A 23352-nucleotide genomic window follows, 5' to 3' on the forward strand; every position below is an offset into this window, starting at 1 on the left:
TTTAACACTTTGATGTGCTTCTGCCCCTGATCTCTGCCTTACAGTCAGAAAGAGGATTATATTTAAAAATAAACCTGTTTTATACCATGGCTCACGGACACAACATGAGTTATTTTTAGCCTTCAAAATTCACTAGATACTAGCTGGTAGGCTAGTAGTTTCAGACTATCTCCTAAGGCTAAAAAAAAAAAAAAACCACAATTCAGGAACATGGACATCAAACATAAGCCTAAAATATTCAATGTGAAAAAACTATTATTGTATTTTCTAACTTCAAAAAAGCTTAGGTAAGTGTTGCAGTTGGTACTTAACTGCCAAACACCCACTTGAAAATTGTTCATATACTTAAAATTTTTTTTTGGTACCAGGGTTTGAATCCAGAAGCCCTTAACCAGTAAGCCACATCCCTGGCCTTTTGTAATTTAAAAAAAATATTCATTTTTAAATATCTTTATTTTTATTTGTTACTGAGGATGGAACCCAGTGCCTCATACGTGCAAGAAAAGAGCTCTACCACTGAGCCCCGGCCCCATCCCTGTATTTGTTTGAGAGACAGGGTCTCACTTAGTTGCTTATGGCTAAGTTGCCAAGTCTGGCTTTGAACTTCCAATCCTCCTGCCTTAGCAGCTTGGGAGCAAGCTGCTGGGATTACAGGTGTGTGCTACTGTGCGACTACTTTAGATCTTAAAAACACAACCTTTTTATTCCTGATACATCTCAATCTGTGACTTCTCCAACTGTATAAAGCCATTCTCTTCCACATATTTCATAAACGTGTTACTATTTAACATCAGGATTACCAAAAAGTTATTTGAATTGATCTTTAAAACTTAATAAGGCTCTACTCAAAAAATTCCACTTGCTGTTATGCTCACTATGTAAGAACTACAAAGAATACCAACTTCTGTCTTCTTTTTCTTGAGCCGACTTTTGAAGTTGGAGGTATGTGTTGAGAATTTTCTCTCTGTTCATGAAAAAATCATGTTAATACAGATGCAGAAAGATGAGATGGTATCTCTGACCACATACCAACCTCCACACTGGTAATTAAAAAAAATAAGAAAGAGTCATGAACACATAATTTTCAAGTTTACTTTAAAAATGTAAATATCTCCCAATATTTAACAGGTAAAGAAAATAGCATATTGGTTTATTTTATGTAGTTGTTATATTTTATTTTCTAAGTAATACTGATTAAAAATATTTACACACCTACTTTTAAGTCCACAGTTTAGCACTCTTATTTGTATGGCTTTAAAAGTTATAGCACAAGATCTTTACATTAAGGATTGGGGGAAAAGATTCCATTCAAAACAAAGCCTGATATATTATATACATGTTTTTCTCTGTAATTTATTTTAAATACATTAATTTTTAAATGATGCTCATCTTTTTATTTTTCATCTTGTGGTAAAATACTAGTGCAACTTTTCATCAAAATAAAGTTTACCACAGATGTAAATGAACTCTCCCAATTGAAAATGGCCCTTCAGCTGCCATTAAATGAAATTTCTCAATCTAACTTAAATGAAAAAGAATTGGTAGTTGTCATCATAAGCAAAAATATGAAGTACTATAGCACTGTCTACATTGCTCCTTATAACACAAACTTTGAAAGAACCAGAGATGTTTTATAGAAAAGTCTAGTTGGTTTTAAAAAGGCACGTGGGTGTTTTGTTTGTTTTTTTAACATTCTGGAAATTTTGCCACCACCACTCTTTCTGTTGCAGAGATGGCACCTGTGACTATTGGGGTAGACAAGAATGTTGTTCAAACTAAAGAAAGCCAGCCAAAATTTTAACTGCACAGTAACAACGCACTTTCTTCATGCAGCCTTGTTTCCTACATATTCAATTTTCTAACATGCATTAGAATACATAAACTTGTATTCTAATGATTTTACATTTGATTTTACAATATGGAAAAAATTTGAGGAAGGACATGACCCGGGGAAGAGAAAACGGTGATAAACTTACTACAATGAAAATAGATACTTTCGTACCCAACTATATAATAAGAATATAATCCATTTAAGTTTTCAGAAATATACTTCTCAAAGCTCCCCTTCATTTATGAGAAAGAGCCTCCTCTGTGGCATTAACTGGGGTGAGGGGCATCAGTATGTTTCGATAGAAACAGTTCAGCACAACAGGAAATAGTTTTTAACTTTGGTCCACTTGTCTGTCAGTTTAAGGACAGTCACACTGCCCATAATCAGTTCAAAAACCCAAAGTGTAAATTAAAAAATATATTCGTTATTTCAATCTAAAACTGGCATAGCTGTTCTGTCATCATTCTCTGCCTTTTCAACTTGGGAATCCACTGCTGGTTTGGTCTTTAAACCCTCAGCACCTCTGTGATCTTCCCTGGCAGCCTCAGCAGCATCTGCTTGGTTAGGCTCTCTCTCCTCTTGGCTCATGATTTCAGGGGTCACGTGGTCCAAGTCCGCTTCTAGAAGCTCAGTTTGTACTTCCACTGGCATCTGATTTACCCGTTCAACATGCAGCTCCTCTACGTGTACTTCAGTACCTTCTTCAGTCTGAATTCGACCCACTTCTAGATAACTGACTTGGACCTGCTCTGGAAGCTCACTCATGTGTGAATCATGCACTTGGCTGTCCTGAAGCAGATCTGGATGGACTTGTTCCACAGTCACTTGTGCTGAATCCACCTGGACCTGAAGTAATGGTAACACATGCACCTTCCCAACTTGTTCTATAATAGTCATTGATGTCACTGGTTCAGTTTGCACACGTGTTTCTACTGAAAGGACTTCTTCAGTTACTAGACGCTCTGAAATATTATGAGTATCACTGAGGTGCCTCCTTAATTCATTTCCTTGCATAAACCACAAGTCACATAAAGTACAATGGTTGGGTTTATCTCCAGTGTGTATTACCAAGTGATCTTTGAACTGGTCCCAGCTGTTAAACACACTGTTACATACCTGAAATAACCAAAAGATATGATGTTAACTGAAAGAAATATGGATTATTCTCTGTAATTTTAACATATATTGATAGTAAGTTGAATATGGTATCTGCAATAAAATCTTGTCCAAGCTATTTCATAATTACTTGGTTGACTTGGGTCTTTTAGCTGCTAACAACTTTAAATATTCTGGGAAATATTTCATATGGCCCTCATTGTTTAAGTACCACATAAATTCTTGGAATATAAAGTAACCATATTATAATTTCTAGCATAATTTCAACACATAATCTTACTTAAAAAAAAAAAAAAAACCCACTATTTTATCATGGAAGATGATGCAGCAGGTATAGCTGTTTTGCCTCCCCAGTCTCTCTCCCAAATTCAGACTGACTGCTCTATGGCTAAGAATAACTTCAGTTTCACACTACCTATTGTTTAGTATGTATTTTTTTTTTTTTAATTGGTATCAGTGTCATCTAGGATTGAGTAGTAAAACTATTCCTCCTTATAAAATCAACAGTGATGTTCTTTACTCTCATTCCTTTCCAAACTGTCAACTCTGTACTTTTGCTTGAGATTCTCAGATGCTCCTAAACTTACGAGTTATGTCCTGAGAGATCTACTGTAAATGTTCTAAGTTGGAAATGCTTTAAGTTAAAAATGCTTTCAATATACTTAAACCTACTGACTATCACATCTAAACAACAAAGTACACTGTAGAGTATCAGCTGTTTCATTCTTGATCACTGACTGACTGGGACCTATGGCTCTCTGTTTCTGTCTAGCACCATGAGAGAGCATCCTATTACCTATTACTAGCTCAGGAAAAGATTAAAATTCAAAGTATGACTTCCACTGACCTTTCACACTATTATAAAGTTAAAAAATCCCAAGTTGAACTGCGGTAAGTCAGGGACTACTACCACCTTTCACTATTGAAGAATGCAAATACAAATTCATTTGTTAAGGACAGAATACACCCACACGTACCTGGCATTCATACAGCTTCTTCCTTCCCTTTTTTGCCCCCACTCCAGTTTGGCATGCAGTGAGATGACATTTGAGAGTACTATTTCTAGCAAATCGTTCATGACAATTTGGACACTCAAAAGGTTTTTCACCTATTATAAGAGAAAAAAATATACTGACAATAAGAAAAACAGCAAATTTTAAGAGTCTGTTTTTTGCTTTTTGGTTACTTTTAATAGTACATTCTTAAAAGGGGGAAATTCATAAATTACAATTCAGATATTTTACCACATCCAAGATTTCTCTATAAGAGAAAATATGACTTAATGATGATTAATTTAATCTGAGCTCCGATGAAGAAATCAAATTTGGATTCAAGTTTTGTACCATGTTTTTCATTTCTTGGATTATTTTCCTTAGATAAAAATCATGACCAATCTGTTATTTTAGGGAAATGCATCACTATTCTTTCCATAAGCATTTTTATACACTTACCATGTAACAGATCATGTGCTAGACAATGAAGATAGAAAGATAAATACAATGTCCTTTAAAAAAAACTTCCTGTCAAAGGCCAGGGTAAGTGAAATATGTGATAATAAATAAATACATTGCACCGGAAACTCCTTACAGAAAACAGAGCCACAGGAAACGAACTGCAGAGGCACAAAAGAGGAGGGTAATTCTACCTGGAACGGAATGAAAGAAGGAATCAAGTCTGCTCTAGGGAGAGGTCAGAAGTATAAAACAGCACAGTGGATGAGGATTAAGAAGGGAGGAACTGTTTCTCACAATGGGTGGAATGCCAATCAGAAAAGAACCCAGGACTCAGGAATCCAAATAGGATTGGAGTAGCTGTGGTAGGAAAGATTATGAATTCAGTTTTGAGGCTGTTCAGTTCAAGTTACTCAGAGCTGAGGGATGGCAGCCAGTAGATAGTTGTATAAATAATTCTGGAGCCAAATAAGAGGGTAGACTGATATGTAGATTAGTGGTTATTTTCAGTGGTAATAAATACTTCCAGTATGGATAAATTTTCTCAGAGTATGTTGTATGATAACAAAATCAAGGAAAGGACTTAGTGAAACACCAAGTTAAAAAGGCAGATAGATGAGCTAGCAAAGAAAACAGAAATATAATTGCCAAGAAGCAGAAGGAATGAAAACTAAGGGAAATTATAGAAGTCAGTGGTAAACTGGGATCAGAAGCCAGATTTGTCTGGGATGAGGAGAGTTAGAGGCATGTTTGTGAAAACAATCAGTATAAAGACTCTCTCAAGAAAGCCTAGAAGTAAAGAGGAAAGGTGGCTGGGAGAACAGATCACTATGAGGGTTCTTCAAGCCAAGAGAAACCACTGTTATTTGCTGTGAGAGAAGGAGTACTACAGTGATGATATGGAATAATCACTGAAAGAGGAAACAAACACCAAACTGTCTAACTGAAGATCTCAGACATGAATTATCTCTATCAGTACTCAGCAACCAGGGAGCAGGAGCAAATACCAAAATTCATTCCAAGACAGAAGATTTTTTTTAAGAGGAAGTGAGTTCTTCTAAGCAAGAAAATGTGGTTAGAGAGAAAAATTATGAGAAAAGTGAAGAAATATGGAGAAAGGATAATGCTTAGAGAACAAGACTAAAATTTTGGAGGTGGAGCACCAGAAATGAGGTCCCAGATGAGACCTTCATACTTAAATAGAAGGATTCATGCAGTCAAGTAACATTATTTCCTAAAAAACATACAGCTTTTGTACGATTTCCATGATAAAAACTTAATATGAGAAAGAATACCTATTTACCTGGAATTACTGTTGATACAGAAACCCCTTTTAATTCCAAAAATGTTGGGAGATACTGCTAAAAGAAATATTAAATTTTGTGGTTTTATTATAATTTTTCATTATCAATAAAACTTACAAGTATAAACTGGTAGAACCTCTTTTAGGGGCAATTTGATAATATTTGCCAAGATTTTAAATGCACATACTCATACTCCTGGCAGTTCTCCTCTTAAAAATTAAGTTACTTGAACACACACATAAAGATAAATGTACAAGAATGCTTATTGCAGCATAGTTTATAATAGCAAAGACCTAGCAAAAACCTAAGTGTTTATTAATAGGAGTAGTTAATCATGGTATAACTATATACTAAAGTATTGTGCATCCACAATTTTTAAAAATTAAGTATTCATAGATACAACGTTTCCCCCCTCCCTCCCAAAAAACAAGATAAATGTCACTGTTATCACGGCATGCTAGCTGTTTCCCCAAAAGCAAGCATGTACGTGTACGGTTATTTGAAAATCCAAGGAATACACCTGGAAGGATAAATAAAGAAATGATAACAGTTGTTTCTTTCTTTGTAGTGGTAGGGATTGAAGCCAAAGCCTGGCACATGCCTAAGAACACTCTCCACAACCAAACTATACCACCAGCCAGTAGTTTACTTCTGAAGAGATCTACTTAAGTAAAAAAGAGACTAACTTTTCATTGTATGCCACTTGAACTGTTTCTATTTTAAAATTTACTTTAATAAGCCCAGTAAAATATAGAAATAACAACAGATTATTTCTATTTTAGATGTGTGGGTAGCTGCAGTTTTCAAAGTGCTTTCACCATTTTCATATTTGTCACAACCCTGGAAAGTAGGCGTTATAGTTTTGATCTGCTTATGTTCCCCAAAGGCTCATGTTTTGAAGGCCTGGTCCCTAATTAGTGGTGCTACTGGGAGGTTGTGGAACCTTTAGGACATAGGGCCTAGCTGAACAAAGTAGGTCACTGAAGGTGTGCTTTTGATGTATATATTTTGTCCTCCAGTCTCCTTTTCTTCTTCCCTCCTAGTCTCTCTTCTTCCAGGCTGCCATGAGGTGAGCAGTTTTGCTCCATCATGCTTCATCACAGCCCCAGAAACAAAAAAGTCACATGACCATGGACTAAAACCCCTGAAATTGTGGGCCAAAATAAATGATTCCTCCTTCAAGTTGATTTATCTCAGGTATATATTTTGTCACAGTAATGGAAAACTGTGGGAAGGTATTGTTATCATTATTTATACTTTGAGAAATCTCAAAGTAAAGTGAACCAGTCAAGTTCATGCTTGCAAATATCAGAACTAGAGTTGGAACTGACTTGATTTCTGGATCCACATTCTGATTCTATACTTTTCTCTCTTGGAAACTAGGAGTTCACTATTTAAAAACATGGCTAAAGGCCAGCTCTAGGTTGTCTTTCACACTGGTTATCCCTCAGGCATAGCTGTCAGTTGGTCTGGTTCTTCTTTAACACCTAAACTGCTTACCTGTTTTTTCTGTAATTTAATAACCCCCAATCATTTGGTCACCTAAATGAGAAAGATAGGAAACTCCCTCTCTAATACCAACCCCCTCTGCCTCCCCATCACCTCACTGGTCACCAAATCCTATGGATTTTACCTACATATTACTAAAATGTCCAACCCTTTTCCATTGTAGCTACCTTTACCAACTCCCCATTCTGATTTACTTGAACAGATTCCTTATTAGAGTCAGTAGGTTTCACGCTGCTCCAATCTATCTTGCCAATCATCTAAACCAAATTTGATCAGATTGCTTTCTGACTTAAAACTCCTTTAAAATGACCCAGAATCTTCCAAGATAAAATCCAAACTCATTTACAGCACTTATGAAAATAACTATGATCTCAACCTTCTCTTCTTTCTCACACTTAAACCACCTGTAGATCTCCCATATGATGCACAGGTTCCTGCTGTCTGGTCAGCCCTTTCGATCTTTTTGGTCACATCTCCTTGCATTCCTCTACCTGGATTCAATCCTTCAGCATATGCACTACCTGCCCTCCTAATAACTTGCTTCCACTTGTTTTTATGTCTGATTGTTTCATTTCCTTTGTCTGGAATGCCTGTTTCCAGGCTTCTTCTCTTGAGTCACCATAGGGTAACCCCCAGAAAGCCATCTTTGTCTCTTCCATCCCAAGCAACCCAGCATTTAGCTTATCAAACACTGTGTCTGAATATTTTCCCCAATATAACTGAGCTCCTTGGATTCTAAATCCATGATCTAGCAGAATGGGATCATTACTATAATAAATAAATTCAGAGTATGTGAATAGCTAAAATTTTGCAAATCAAGCCACAGATTATGGTACATGCTTTAAGAATATACAAGAAACAAAAACATTAAACCAATAAAAATATACAAAATATGAAAATGAGTTGGGGTGTATTATGTTTTATGGTCGGGGACTGGATTGTCTCCAATTTTTGTACTTAGTTGGTTACAAGAAAAAATTTGTTGAAAGGGAAAAGTGATCATCCTTTATTAACAAACACAATTTAAAACTGCTCACTTATGCTCTTCTCAAATTCACTAAACCATCTATCACTTACCTACAATAATCTTGTCACTGATTACTAGCAAAGTAATTGAAGTTAAATGTCAAAACTGTTTATGTGCTAAAGTGATCGTCCAGTGGACATGCGGTCCTATATTTTCTAATAACTTAGAAATACAACCTATATTCTGTGTAATCCAAAATAAAGAGTACATTTTAAAATTTCTAAAAGAGTTCATGTTGCCCTATTATCAAATATCATAGTCCTAAAAAGTAATATAAAAGCAACTGGTCCTCTGCTGATGTGCTGGAAGTCCCTATCAAAGTTCACTGGTTACATTCTAATGTTTACTGTTCTGGTGGTATTTAATCCTTTTGCAAAATTAACCCACAGTTATCACATAAATGTTCAACAAGAGACCCAAAGAATAGATGAATATTTGTTTTTTTGGTACCCTTTTGGAACTCAGGGGCACTCAACCACTGAGCCACATTCCCAGCCCTATTTTGTATTTTATTTAGAGACAGGGTCTCACTGAGTTGCTTAGCGCCTCAACGTTGCTGAGGCTGGCCTTGAATTTGCAATCCTCCTATCTCAGCCTCTCAATCCACTGGGATTATAGGTGTGCACCACTGCGCCTAGCTGAATGAATATATATATATATATATATATATATATATACACACACACACATATACATATATATACATATACATATACATACATATATATATATATATATATATATATATAAAATATCAATTGAGCTGCCCAGCTTTGTTTCATTTATTTATTTATTTTTATGTGGTGCTGAGGATCGAACCCAGTGCCTCCTGCAGGCAAGGCAAGCGTTTAACCACTGAGTTACAACCCCGGCCCCGAATATTTGTTTTTTTAAGGACCAAAAAATCTATATCAGTTTCTAAAGTGTACAAATCTGAAATCAGAATTTAATTTACATAAAAATTTACTGTGTATTAATTACCCAAACTAGTCCCTTAAAACCTTTTAAATTCATACTGAGCCTTAAGGAGTAGTACATTCTCTGACTACTCTCTACTCCTGTATTTAGTTTCCAAATATTGACAGCAAGAATTCAGATGGCAAAGGATACCATATTATCTGTTTCTACCTAGTTTCTCATTTTCAACTAATATTAGCAAGTGATTCTAGATAGTGAGGGGTCTATAAAAATATTTCACCAAAAGCTTTCTCCAAACTCTAGCATCAAAGAGAAAGATCCCAAATAGTATAGTGTATCTATGCTGTAGTCACGTATCAACAATCTAAAAAACAGCCTTAACCACTACCTGCAATGGGACTTGGGAACAAGTGTTCAGAAGCCTGATACTCAGCACTTACTTGTTATAGTGGACTTAAGGACTCTTCGAGTTTCAAGCTATTGGTAGCAGGTCCTATGCATGGTTCACGAGACCTCACAAGGAAATGGTTGGGGAGTGGGAACAAGGGCAGTGAATCAGACAGGGAAACAAGCAAATACAGAATTGTGAGAACCATAGGGCCTTAGACAGACCTTTCTGGAACCTGTGCTTTAGGTCTAGGATGGCTCCCAGGAGAAGGAATAGTATGAAGACATGATCCTTCTTAGCTCCCTGGCTATCCACCAGTCCTGACACATTTGCTGGTGAGAGATATGAAGTAAGATGGTATATTGCCTATCAACTAGGCCAAAACATAACTAAATGTATGCAAAAAAGTATAAACATATCAGAGACATCTTATAAATGTACTTATCTATGTAACATATTAATAGGAAAAATGTAATAACAAGAACAGTAAAGTCCCACTATTAGGACTGAATAATTTATAATCCTTAGTAAGTAAATCAGAATATTTTATGTATTTCTTTGAAAAATATAGAAACTGGTAAGGCATAAAAGGGACAATCACTTTCAAAGCTGATAATGATTTGCATTTAAGTATCAATATTTCAACAATACTATAAATGCAATGTGTGTTTTGTCTTAGAAAAGACAGAAGTTATTAGTTTATATGGCACTATTTAAAAAAACAATTTAGACTTCATATAAATGTGGAATAAATACACTTTTAACAAAGTATTTTCTAATTACCTGTATGTTTTCGAAGATGCTCTTTAAAATGTCCAAAGTGGTCAAACTGTTTCTCACAGTACTGACATATATGAATTTTTTTCCCAGTTCTTTGCTTCTTATTCACTCCACCTTCTTCAAGGTGGTAACAATTTAGGTGCTGTTTCCATGCGCTCTCCCGAAGGTACCTTTTATTGCATATTTCACACTTGAAACTCTCAGTGGAGTGTGATTTCATGTGTTCCTTAAAATGGTAAAACAATTTAAATGAACGGTTACATTTCTCACAATGGAACAAGTCCTTCACATGTGACAGCTGAAGTTCCACAATTTCAATACCTTCTACCTGTTTGCTTATGGGGTCAGATGCACAGCCATCTTCTTCTTTAATCTGCCCTTTTCTATCACCTTGTCGGTACTTGCTGGTAATATCTGCCAACAATGCTAAAGCAGAATCATCAGAGGAACCTGTGCTCTGTATGTACTTTATGGACTGCTTGGCAGAAGCCACTTCCTCTAATGTTTCCATGCCTTCATCTTCCACTTCAATTGTGCCTTCAGCAATCTCCACCTCAATTTCAACAGGCTCTGATTCTGCAGATGGCAATGACTCAGTGATAACATTTGAAGTTTCTGCAATCTTTCTTTTTTTTGCCTCATTTTTTCCTGTGGTATTTTCCTCTAATGGAGCTGAATTTTCTTTGTTTCTGAAATATATAACATATGAATTAAAAAAATATACAAGATCAAAATCTCAGCAGGCTTTTTTGAAGAAACTGATGATAAAATTTATACAGAAAGGCAGAAAACAAAATTGGAAGGTGTATACCGATTTCAAGACTTCCTACAAAGCTACAGCAATGAAGATAATGACACTGGTGAAAGCACAACTATGAAGATTAATGGAACAGAATAAAGTCCAAAACAGAGCCCCACTTACAGAATAAACTTTTGAAAAAGAGGTTCCAAAGTATTTTAATAAAGGAAAGATAATATTTTAATGGTGGTGCTAGAACATCTGATATCTACATGGAAAATACAAACTACAACCTTTACTTCACATCATACATTAAAAAATTAACTCAAAATGAAGCTGGCTTTTAAAAAAACCACTGAAACTATAAAATATTAGAGGGTGAACAGGAGAAAATCATAGTTACAGACCAAGTGAAAACCCTTAAACTTTTATGTTAAAACTAGGCAAAAATGGAAATGATATGACAATGGGGCAGTAAACGTCCAGGATTAAGGAGTATCTTTCAAACCAAAGGCATGACCTGGAAGTTCCAACTGGAAAGCAACATGAGAGGGGGCAGCTGAAATCAGGAGTTTTCATAGCTGAAACAGACTGTGTCAGAAGAATAACCTTGAGGTCTTTGAAGGGGCTGAAACTGGAGGTTTGTTTGTCTGAACCCCATACAGTCTGTGAGTTGTTTGAAACCAGAATCACTTTCTTCCTCCATAACTTCTCTTCTATCTTTCCCTTCCCCTCTACTTTCAAGTGCTTTTAAGGAGAAAGAAAATTAAGGGGAGAGCCAAAGTCTCCCTATTCTCAAGTGGAGCTACAGTCAATATGTACTCACCAAGTATGATGGGAGAAACTCAGGAATGTGAAGAACTCAAACTTTCAAGTGCCCAACTTACTATCCTACCTAGTTCCCTGAGGGAGAAAAGGCACTTTACATTCAACTGATGGGGTACAGGCATGATTCAGAGCAGGATAGGGAAGTTCTCTTGACCTTGGGGGGTGGAGTTGATTCTATAAACTGCTGTTTCAGTGCTTCAGCATCTAACAATAAGTACATTTACAAGATTTAGAATGACAGTAATAAGGTTAGAAGTGCCCAACAAGTGTCATTTGTCAAATGTAAAGGGTATATTTAAGAAAGCAGTCAGTTTATACTTTGGCTTTATATGAAAAAGTGGTAGCTCCCACTCTCTGTTGACCAAAAGTAAAGCCAACAGGTTAATGGGATCCTTGACTCACTAATGATTTTGTTAAGTTGAAACCTGATGGTGTTCACTGGGCTGCTGAAGGTGTTCAACCTCAAAACCATGAAAACTAAAAGTAGACACAATGGCTTTGCCCAATGGGTAGAAACTGAGACTGTCCTCATAGCTCTGGTCAACATTCCCTATTCTTAATCTGGATCACTTATTTTGATGCCTATATAAAGGATGGTTCTCTAATGAAATCAACTGGAATCAAACTGCTAATCACATCTGCACCCAGACTGTCACCATTAATGCCTAGATCCGACTTATTCTGAATGTGCCAACACATCCACCATCACGGATTGAGCACAAGTAAAAGACCCTGTTTCTGATGTAGACTGTGTGCCAGACTTGTGACATCTACAAAGAGTTGCCCTGTCTGTCTCAGAGTGAAAAAGCCATATCACATGGTTTTGTCTCTGGTACTTGAAGGCTGACTATACTAGACTTTTGGCTCCATCTCTAGGCTGTCAGTTGTGCTTTACCACTGTTAACACTTTTTCAGTTTACACTGTTGCTACTGCAGTCTGATCAGCTAGTTCAGGCCACACATTGTAGCCTCTGAAATTAATCTATGTCTTCTGTTCAACTTTTTGGATCACCATCAGTCCGAGAGTACTGCAGTTTTTAATCACAAATGCTACTCAGTAATTGGCTAATAACTGGCTAACATTAAAGGTATTAATGGACTTCTCATACTCTCTACCATCAACAGATAACTAATATTATGGAGTATTTACAATGGCCTTCTCAAAACATTGATTCAAAAAGATTTCTGACTATTTCCCTCACCTCCTCCTTGACCAAAAAATCTGGGTAAGGCAGTTTGGTAATCAAATTCAGTTGTCCACAGAAAGGAATCATCTCTTCTCAGCTGCTTCCTGGGTAATGATGAAGACAAAAAGGGGTAGGAAGGTTATATAATCCTAACTGGAAAATTTAGGATTCTGCCCTGAACATTCTTGGACATGATCCTTTTCTTTTCTCCCAAGAGCAACCCTATGACAATCTGGTTGGTACTTGTTTCAGGTGACACCCTGGTCAAAACAGGCTTAAAAGATTCAAACTTAATTCCAGTTCAACCATCTGGATTCTCTTACTGAATTGACATCATCTTTTTTCATGAGAATATTGACTACTTGGTTGAATACAATGCTAGCCAAATACACTTACAATGGCCCACATAAGCCAAAGAAACAAAATAGGTCTCTTAAGTTTTTATAAAAATGGCACTCCAGATGAAAGGCTTGGGTAAGAGGAGGACTTCTAGAAAACAGGTGAAGTTATAGCTACCAGAACGAAATACAATGAATTTGTGAGAGGTGGAGGGACAGCAATTACCTTGGCACCTGGGGAGAGAACACCTTAGATCCCAAGAGGTATGGAGGAGGAAGGAACATTAATTATCTATCAGAACCATTCCTAGAGCCCTACCAATGAAAGAAAATGCTCTGATGCAGCTCTCCCCAACTATTACAAGCATCTTTAAACTGATGCTGAGTCTGTGGCCCCTCATCAGAAGGCTCTGATTACGATCTGATCATCAACTTTCTTAACTTTACCTAGAAGTCCTTTAAAACCACCTACGGATAGCCATGCTTCTGCTCCTTCTAGTGAGGTTTTTGCCTCACTATCTTTCTCATAGCCGACATGAAACCATAAGGTAGACAACTGCCACTCAACTGGTGTTCAAGTGCTTATGAGAAGTAGGAAAGACTGAACTGACTGCCCTTAATTTCTCCAAAAACTGCAAGACTCAAATCATTCTAACTGAAGTGAGAATGGGGGGAGACCACACTGGAGGCAATGTCAGTCTGTGCCCCAGAATAATGGAGGGCTCAATTATAAACAATATTTTCTTTCCAGGACTCCTAGGTTGCCCAGGGACTGTATTTCTTGTGTACTACCTTGCGTACTTCACTGTACTACCTTCCTTCCCTTTATAAAACACGATGACTTACACCTCAGAAGTGGTTACAAGGGACCAGAAAATGTTTAAGAAAGACCAAGTAGTCCTCAGATGACTGGAAATCTTTCCAAACCTAGGCTACTGCTGGTTAGAAGCTCCTAAGGGAAAGCTTACTAGAAGAATAAGTGACTTATTTATGCATATCCTGTGGGCAGGATTCTCCTCCACAGGAGTTGTCCAATTAAAAAGGTGGTAAAAATCTCTCTCACTGAGGCTGATGTGATCAGCAAAGACAACACTTGGGCTCTGGAAGGCACTCATGTCAGTATCAAATCACTGGCAAGAGTATGAATGATGGACTTGCCCTAGACTTTCTCCTCACGTGACAATGCAGTGTATAATTGCTAAAACATCTTGTTACACTTAGCCTAGGGCCAAGTGGTAAAGTCAATACAGAAACTAAAGGAGAAGGCTACCTTTCTAGGAATTTGCTCTGTTGTCTGATTCTAGAAGAGGCCCTGGATGGATGGGTACAATGATTAAGGTCAGTACTAAAGAATGGCCACATCCTACTTACTGAAATTCTATTAATAGTAATCTTGAATCCAGTATGAGAAAAACGAAACGGATCAGGTCCCAGTCCCTACTGGTATATTAATCAAGAGTGACCAATGAAGTGGTATTGTCATGGAAAATTTCATCAGAGGTCAAAATCATATAAAAATGAAAATATCATCAGGAGACAACTGTCCATGGATTGCATGTCTTATAAACAAAGGCACTGAGAGCCTTTCACCTTGGACCAACAATTCAAGATTGCTCATATAGCTAAGGGCTTTAAAAGATAAAGCCTGTCTTCTTCCAGAGTTTAGGTAGATTTACTTATCATCCAGTATAATAAAAATAATGTGCCCTCTAGGACAAAGGTTTCTTAAAGTTCAGGAACTGAACTGCAACTATACAATGCAAACCACTGAGCAGAGCACACATGTAGGCCCTGTGTCATCCCTATGGGAATTGGGGCAGGGGCAGAAAAGGAAAACTGATAGAAACATGGATCCCACACTGTTTCCTGTGCTATAAGTAATCAAGTCCTTTTTCTTTGAATCAAGAGTTTCATGTAATGTACTCAAACTGGCTGACCAACCTATTAGCTTGCAAATACGATAAAACCTTAGACCCTTCAGAGTTCTTGATGATAATTTAAAAAGCGGGCAGCAGATTTGACTAGAACTGATATGATTTGAACTTTGCCAAAGAAAATAAACAGATGGCAAAATGCACGTGAAAAAAAATGCTCAACACCATTAGTCATTGGGAAAATGCAAACAAAAACAACTATACCTCCAACACCAGCATGGCTAAAATGAAAAACACCTGATCATACTGAGTAGTAGCAAGTCTGTGGAGCAATTGGAACACTCATATACTATAATGTATAATGGCACAACTTTTGGAAAAGTCTGGTACTTTCTTCAAACATTAAACATATATTTATCCAGTTATTCCACTCCTAGATATTTGCCATAAAAAAAATGAAAGCATGTCCAAAGAACTGCACACAAATATTCATAGCCACTTTATTTGTAAAAGCCCCAAACTGGAAAAACCTAAATAGCTACTAACAGTTAAATCAATAAATTATGGTATACTGCCCAGCAATAAAAAAATGTTATCTATATATACACACACAACAATGTAATAATTACAGTGAGAGAAACAGATAAGTATATTTCATATTCATGATTACATACATAAAATTCTAGAAAATGTGAATTAATCTATAGTGACAGCAGATCAGCATGACGAATGAAGAGGCATAGGAGAGAGAATGAATTAAAAATTGAGAAACAGTGACGGGTGATGAATATGTTCATTATCTTAATAGTGATAATGGCTTTACCTATATATCTGCCAAAACATATTTATGTGTTAAAACTCAAACAGTATACTTTAAGCGTACTTATTAAATATGAAAATGAAAATATCATCAGGAGACAACTGTCCATGGATTGCATGTCTTATTGAAACTCCCAAAATATTAAGACCACAATGCTATACCTATATATACCCATCAGAACACTTAATGCAGAAGTTAGCAATCTCTGACCTAAGTGCAGCCTGTTCTATGTAAACAACTTTTACTAACATAGCCACATGCATTCATTTATATGCTGTCTATGGATGCCTCCATGCTACAATATTACAGCTGAGTAACAGCAGCAAAATCTACATGGCACACAAGTCTAAGATATTTACTATGTCCCTTTAAGAAAATGTCTGCTAATGTTTTAAAAATAAACCTCAACAATACCAAGTGTTGATGAGAATGTAACAAAACTGAACCCCTCAATGTTATATAAACAGTAGAACCACTTAAAAAAAAACAAAAAAAAAAACTTCCAAATGGTTTCCCAAAGTTAAACATATCTTACATTCAGTTCTATCCTATTTCTAGATGTTTACTAAGAGAAACAAAATCATATGCCCACTCAAAGACTCGTATATAGCAGTGTTATTCTAACCTTACAATTCTAACAGTTAAAAGCAATAATAACTTAAACATCATCACATAAAAAAAGAAACTGTGGTATATCCATATTATGGATACTCAGTACTGAGTAGTACAGATACATACTGAGTAGTAGAGATACTACTCAGTAATGGAAAGGGGCAAAATATCACCACACCACCATGCACAAATCTCTAAAGTACAATGCTAAAGGAAAACAATCAAATGTGAAAGGCTACACGCTGTGAGTCTATCTATGTGACTTTTACAGGAGAGTGCCACTGTACCCAGCCATCTATATGACATTTTAAATAAGGTAAAACTACAGTAATAAAAATCACATCTGTAGTATTCAAGATCAAATAGAAGGAGTCAACAGAAAACCTTCTAGGGTTATGAAAATGTTTCTGTATCTTGATTGTGGTGGTGGTTACACCAGTATATACAAAAAAAAAAAAAATTCAGCTGGATGAAGTGATGCACACCCTAATCCCAGTGACTTGAGAGGCTGAGGCAGGAGGATTACAAATTTTAGGCCAACCTCACCAACTTAGCAAGACCCTGTTTCAAAATGAAAAAAGGGATGGGTGGTGCGGCTGGGATGTGGCTCAGTGATAAAATGTCTCTAAGTTCAGTCCCTAACCCGCCCGCCCCCCCAAAAAAAACAAAATTCAAACTCTACAATTAAAATGGGCAAATGGTTATTACATGTAAATTATACTTTAAGAGGCAGGAAAGAAAACAAAATTTATATGGCAACTGATGCTTTGTAACAAATAACAGAAACCTTCTCATACAGTTTTAAATAAATAATTAAGCAATTCCAGAAAAGCAAAAATAAGGCCAAAGTATGTTTTTAAGTGTCATTTAAAAAAAGTTCACACTATATTCCAAAAACAATCCCATATTGCAAATCTAAGACAAGTACTTCATGCACCTTCTGTATCTGCAAAATGGTTACACAATAATCTTTTCAACAGTGTTCTCTTTAGCAGCCAAGTTAAACACAAAATTTTTATTCATAAATTATTTAGCTTGTTAAATCTATGTCTTTTCCTCTGATGGGGATAGCCTGTTAATTCTATATCTTCCTTTTTAAGGACCCATATGACTCTCAGTTATTGATTATGTGGTCATTCCTCTGATGACAAATACTGTTATTAATAGGAAATTAATGGCTCACTTTGGAATGCTCCAATTCCCTAATAAGTTTTTGAGTTAACATCAACTCAGTATAATCATTTGGAAGACATTTTAAATGACAAACTCAACTTGCATGGTATCAATAATACAAATAATTACGATTTAATTGAAACTAAGCTATGACTATGACCTGGCCACTCACTTTAAAGAGCCACCCCTAACAGAAAGATGTTAAAATGAGAAAAGAAACATGTTTCCTTTAACGAAGCAGTTTTGTTCAAGTGTTGAGGTAAATTGTAAATTAATTCTACCAGTCTTCTTATGCTAATTTTAATGAGTATAACCTAGTGAACCCAGATCCTTGTTCCAGAAATAATTAAAGAATAACAAAAGTGCTGCTACCCAACTTTAGTTCAGCTAGTATTTAAGGCTGAATGGCCAGGCAAGAAGTAGTTTTAGAGGTTCCTGAAAGATGAAAATGTATAACTCTTGTCTCAAAGCAGTTGAAAACTAAAGGGAAAATATAAGGACAATAATAGTATGATTATTGCTTAAGCAGAAAATGTATAAAGATAAAGTAAAAATATAGAAGTATCTAAGTCAATCTGCTTGGCGCTGTAATGTAAAACTTTAGAGAACAAGTGGCTTGCTCTGGACTGAGAATAGAAAGATGAGTAAGATTCTGTCAATGAACAAGCAGGGAGAAGGCATTCCAAGCAAAGAATAGAGCATATGCCATAATAATACTGCTATATGGCATTCACTGTTTTAAGTGCTTTACACATACGAATTCAAAGGACAGATCTAAAACAGGATAACAATATTTGGAGATCTGATCTCACTTAAGAGCTTATTCTTCAAATAGCCCTAATCATAAGTCATTTATTAAAGACAATCAACACTGATTGCTTACCACTGCAGCTACTGAGGTGGCATTACCAACTGGGGCTCCCAAGAAGTTGACCAAAAACTTAAAAGGAAACGGATGGGTAAATGTGATGTCCATAGGGAACTCTGAAAAGCTCTGACTTATTACAGGGAATGTAGAAGATCACACATAAGCACAAGGCTGGGTGCCTGCCCCAAAAAGATCTTAGGAGGCCCAAAGCTTTGTCATCTGATCTTGAGGTTCTACACACTCAGAAAGGAGAGGCTAAAGCTGAGTTGCAATGGAACAGAGGAAATATAGCATCACACACGGGGGTGGGTGGGGTTAAGACTCTCCCTGTAGAATATCTAGCTGGTTCAGGAAACAATTCAACATGTTACTATTATTTTTACTGAATAGCACAGATGGTCGTAATTAATATAAGGGTCTTATAATAAATCCTCTAAAAGGTTCTAAATAAGCTATACAACATGAATACCCAATTGTTTTTACCTTCATCTTCCAAAGACTAAGTATGTGAACTTCATTAAATTTCTCCCAAATTCAACCTGGCCACTGTTACAAAATATGTTCCACTGTTCTGCTGCCAAGAACTTTCCCTATGGACTGACGACTCACACTCATGAGCAACAGAGGTCATACAAAAAACACTTATTTCTTCAAGATTTAACCACATATCTGATACTGACACATCCATTTACATTCCCTAGTCTACCTTCATTTTAAGAAGGGATGTCCTAATCAGTCATCCCTCAGCACACACCTCTATTTTGCTACCCAAGTTTAGCTCTCTTTATAGGAGAGTACTAATCTGGTTTTGACTGAGACACAAGCATTTATCTATCATTCACAAATTTTATTGAACAACTACTATGTCTTAGGTGTTACAAATACCAAGACCTTGTCAGAAAAAATTGATTTTAAATTGTCTTCAAACTAATTAAAAGAAATGGTACTTATGGACAATTAAGGCCACACAGTATGGTAGACCTAGGATATTAAACCAGGGAAAATGACTCCGGAGCTCTTATTCTTAGTCATTATCTTAGATTGCTCCTATTCATTTTGTAAACATGTTGAGGTCTTTGTTCATTATAACTCCTTAATGTTATCTTCATACCTCTCCTAAGAGGAATTTTATGTTTTAATACCAGGAATGGCTCCTTGGAGCAAGTGATGAGACAATCCTTAATCAATGAATAATGTAACTGAATACTAGGTTTTTTTTTCTTTTCCTTGCGTTCCAGAACTCAGAGCTAGATGTACCCCACATAGCAAGTATATAGACTTAAAATGGAATGCATTTATGTTATAATTCTAATCTGCTTATATCCATACCCTAGCCCAACCTATTTATTTCATCTTCACCAATTTTCTCAGTGATTTTTAAACAGTACTGTGCTAGCCCTTGTAAGCCAAACCCTTTATGGAATATAGCATGATATGAATAATTTATAATTTGAATCAACAAAACAGTTTACAGGAACTCACAGAACTCTGCAAGGGGCTGCCTAAACTTCCTTTACCAAAAATACTACTTTACTTCTCAGCAGTTTTCAAACAATAACAGTAAATCAAATGCAAGTAAAAGAACAATCAATCATTATCTAGAAGAATTTTATAGATCCTTAGATATTCTTAATTTCAAAATGTCGGTTCTTTAATGGCATGACACATACTGCAAATTTTGACTAATAGGGTGAACATGCCCGAATATAACTATCTGTACCACACTCAAGAAATAATTACCTGACTTCAAGGGCTTTAATAGCTTCTAGCATTTGTAGAAATTCTGCTGCTTTCCATACGTCATTGGCTTCTTCTTCTCCTTGTATCATTAGTTTTGCTGTGTATGTGAACTCAATTAAATGACGAAAGGCCATTTTACTAACACCTGTAAAAAATATGTTCATTAGTATGTATTCACATTAATTCAAATCAATATGAATTAATATAGTCAATTACAATATGTAGTAAAGAAAAAAGTGCTTGTAATTTGATTACCAAGTTATTTAAAAAATTTCCTAGAAAAATTAGCATTAACAGCATAATTCACATGACAGCCACATACCAACACTACTAACACCTCCCAATTGCTGAGGCTGGCTTGGAACTTGAAATCCTCCTGCCTCAGCCTCCCGAGCTGCTGGGATTATAGGCGTGTACCACTGCAACCGGCAAAAAAGCTTTATTAACCCACTTAAACCCCAAGTGTTCAATTCTGTGAATATCTCAATGAAATTGACACTATTACATTAAAAGAGGTTGAAAATCATAATCTACAGTTTGTTATTAATTGCAACTATATTATTATATAATGATATTACATAATTTTTATAAGTGTTCCACATCTGGGACAATGGGACAAAATGTACTTTTTTTTTTTTTTTTGGGTATCTATGCTTTTCATGTCAAAAGCATGAAATGTTTGCTTTGCTCATGCTTATTATGAGATGATCATGTGATTTTTTATTATTAATTTTGTAAACATCATATACCACATTAATTGAGTCCCAGGAGTAAATCTCACCTAATCATGGGGTATGATTCTTTTAATATGCTGTTGAAATTGGTTTGTCAGCATTTTGTAGAAGACTTTTGTATCTATATTCTTCAGAGAAATTGGTCTACAGGTTTTTTTTCTTGGTGGTTTCTTTATCTTGCTATCAAGAAAATGCTAGTTTCATAAATGAGTTGGAAGTGTTCCTTCCTTTTCAATTTTTTGGAAGAGCTTGAGAAGGACTGAAATTAACTCTTCCCCTTCCTCAAATGTTTGGGTGAATTCAACAATGAGGTCTGGTCCTGAACTTCTTTGTTGGGAGGTTTTTGATTAATGACTCAATTTTCACAGTATGTCTCTTCAGACTTTCTATTCCTTCATGATTCAATAACAAAACCTTCTTTAATACTTCCCCTACATTTAAATGTGTATGTATCTGCTCTGATGATTACAATGTATGGACATCTCTTGACTGTAACCTAGTTGAGAAATAATTTTAGATTTGTACACTCACCTTACAGTGCCTATCAGTGCATTCTAAAATTCAGAACACAAATCAGGAATAAATGGCAAAAGTTATTTTCAAAATTAGGCTTCTATGATTCCCACTTTTCAATTTTGTTTTCAAAAATTGAGGTAAATCTCTATTTCTGTATACTTCTTAATCCTATAAATTATTGCTTTAGCCTGCTAAATCAAGGCTACAGGGAATTATTAAAACAAAGGAAAAACTAAGTTTGACAGATTTTTAGATTAAGAAATGCCAAGTCCAAACTGCACAAAACATATATAATTACAAATGACAAAAACAATTATGTTCTTTGCAACTACTTTATACATCTAAATGTTGTCTATGGGACAATGGTAAGAATATTAGTGGAATAGCCACAAAGTGTTTAAAGCAGTACCCTGTATTTGTGTAAAGAAAGGATACCACAAAGGAAGTCAGAACTTTCAAGTGTCAGTACCAGTTCCTCCACAATCTGACATGGGACAAGATAATGTCTGAGCCTCAGTATACTTATCTTTAAAATGTCTGAAAACAATGTGAACATTGAAAAGCACATAAAATATACTAATAAGTTTCATTTCCAAGTAAGCAAACTAAAATTAAAAATAACTGGATTCATCAAAGGCTAATTTTACTTGATTCCTCAATCATTTTTTCCTTGTCCTTTTTGTTTTTGCTTTTGGTGGCGCTAGGGATTGAACCCAGGGCCTCACACATACTAGGCAAGTACTCTACCACTGAGCCACACCCCCAGCCTTCCTTGTTGTCATCTTTTTATCATGCTTTCTTTATTATACAAAAGTAGCCTATGTGAAACACAACTAGGTTTTGCTGTCTTTTAGGGAGTTTGGACCAAAAATTAAAATGCACAACAAAAGAGCTTTATATAAATGTTTACATATTTCTTAAAATAGAATGAGATTTTTAAATTTTTGTTTTAATTGTAGTTGAACACAATACCTTTATTTATTTTTTATATGTGGTGCTGAGAATTGAACCCTTTGCATGTGCTAGGCAAGTGCTCTACCGCTGAGCCACAACCCCAGCACCGAGATTTGAATTTTTAATCAAAACAGATATGCTTATATGTATCAAGCCTGGCTCAAAATACAAATATTAACAGAATCCTTATAACTATGAAATAATTTATTAAGTGATAAAAATTAAGATCAATCCCAGATAGTCTTACTCCTAAATCTATGGTAAAATTTTAAATAGGATGTTGATGGGATAAAGATTTTAAACTTTTCCTTCCTGGTTGGAAAAATGTCTGCAATCTCAGTCATTATAGGTCTACGATCTTTTACATAATTCTATAGTCCCCTAAATTGCTCTTTTTGTCTGTACCATGTATACACATAACCCCTCTTGGTTATTTTATGCGAAGGCAGGTGGGTCGACTACTGCTTATTCTTTCAGTTTATATCTTGACTTTCCCTTGTGTGCATGTGTAGTTAAGGAACTCCAACCCTGCACATTTTAGGCAAGGTTCTACCACTGAACTACATCCCCAGCTCCATATCTTGACTTTTGTTAAAAAATCTTGGGGGTACCAAGGATTGAACTCAGGGGCACTCAACCACTGAG

At 35.8% G+C, this 23352-nt stretch overlaps 1 protein-coding gene and 1 non-coding gene across 6 annotated transcripts in view; both read right to left on the bottom strand.

The window, feature by feature from the left end:
* Nucleotides 1-1067: 1067 nt before the first annotated feature.
* Nucleotides 1068-23352, bottom strand: part of Znf131 (zinc finger protein 131) — a 30145-nt gene continuing 7860 nt past the window's right edge. For 3 of the 5 annotated variants that reach the window (XM_027954415.2, XM_027954413.3, XM_027954414.2), the window contains 4 exons: nucleotides 20504-20648; nucleotides 10328-11013; nucleotides 3925-4055; nucleotides 1068-2947 (listed from right to left, as the gene is read on the bottom strand). In XM_027954415.2, the coding sequence (XP_027810216.2) occupies nucleotides 2261-2947; nucleotides 3925-4055; nucleotides 10328-11013; nucleotides 20504-20648 (1649 nt within the window). In that variant the 3' untranslated portion in view covers nucleotides 1068-2260. Of the gene's footprint in view, nucleotides 2948-3924; nucleotides 4056-10327; nucleotides 11014-20503; nucleotides 20649-23352 lie in introns of those variants that run through there. The other 2 variants (XM_027954417.3, XM_071612627.1) reach the window with 2 other exon arrangements.
* Nucleotides 22446-22517, bottom strand: Trnat-agu (transfer RNA threonine (anticodon AGU)). The gene has a single exon. It is a non-coding gene; the product is annotated as a tRNA-Thr (tRNA).

Source organism: Marmota flaviventris, chromosome 5 (genome assembly GCF_047511675.1).
Source record: "Marmota flaviventris isolate mMarFla1 chromosome 5, mMarFla1.hap1, whole genome shotgun sequence".
Lineage (NCBI taxonomy): Eukaryota > Metazoa > Chordata > Mammalia > Rodentia > Sciuridae > Marmota > Marmota flaviventris.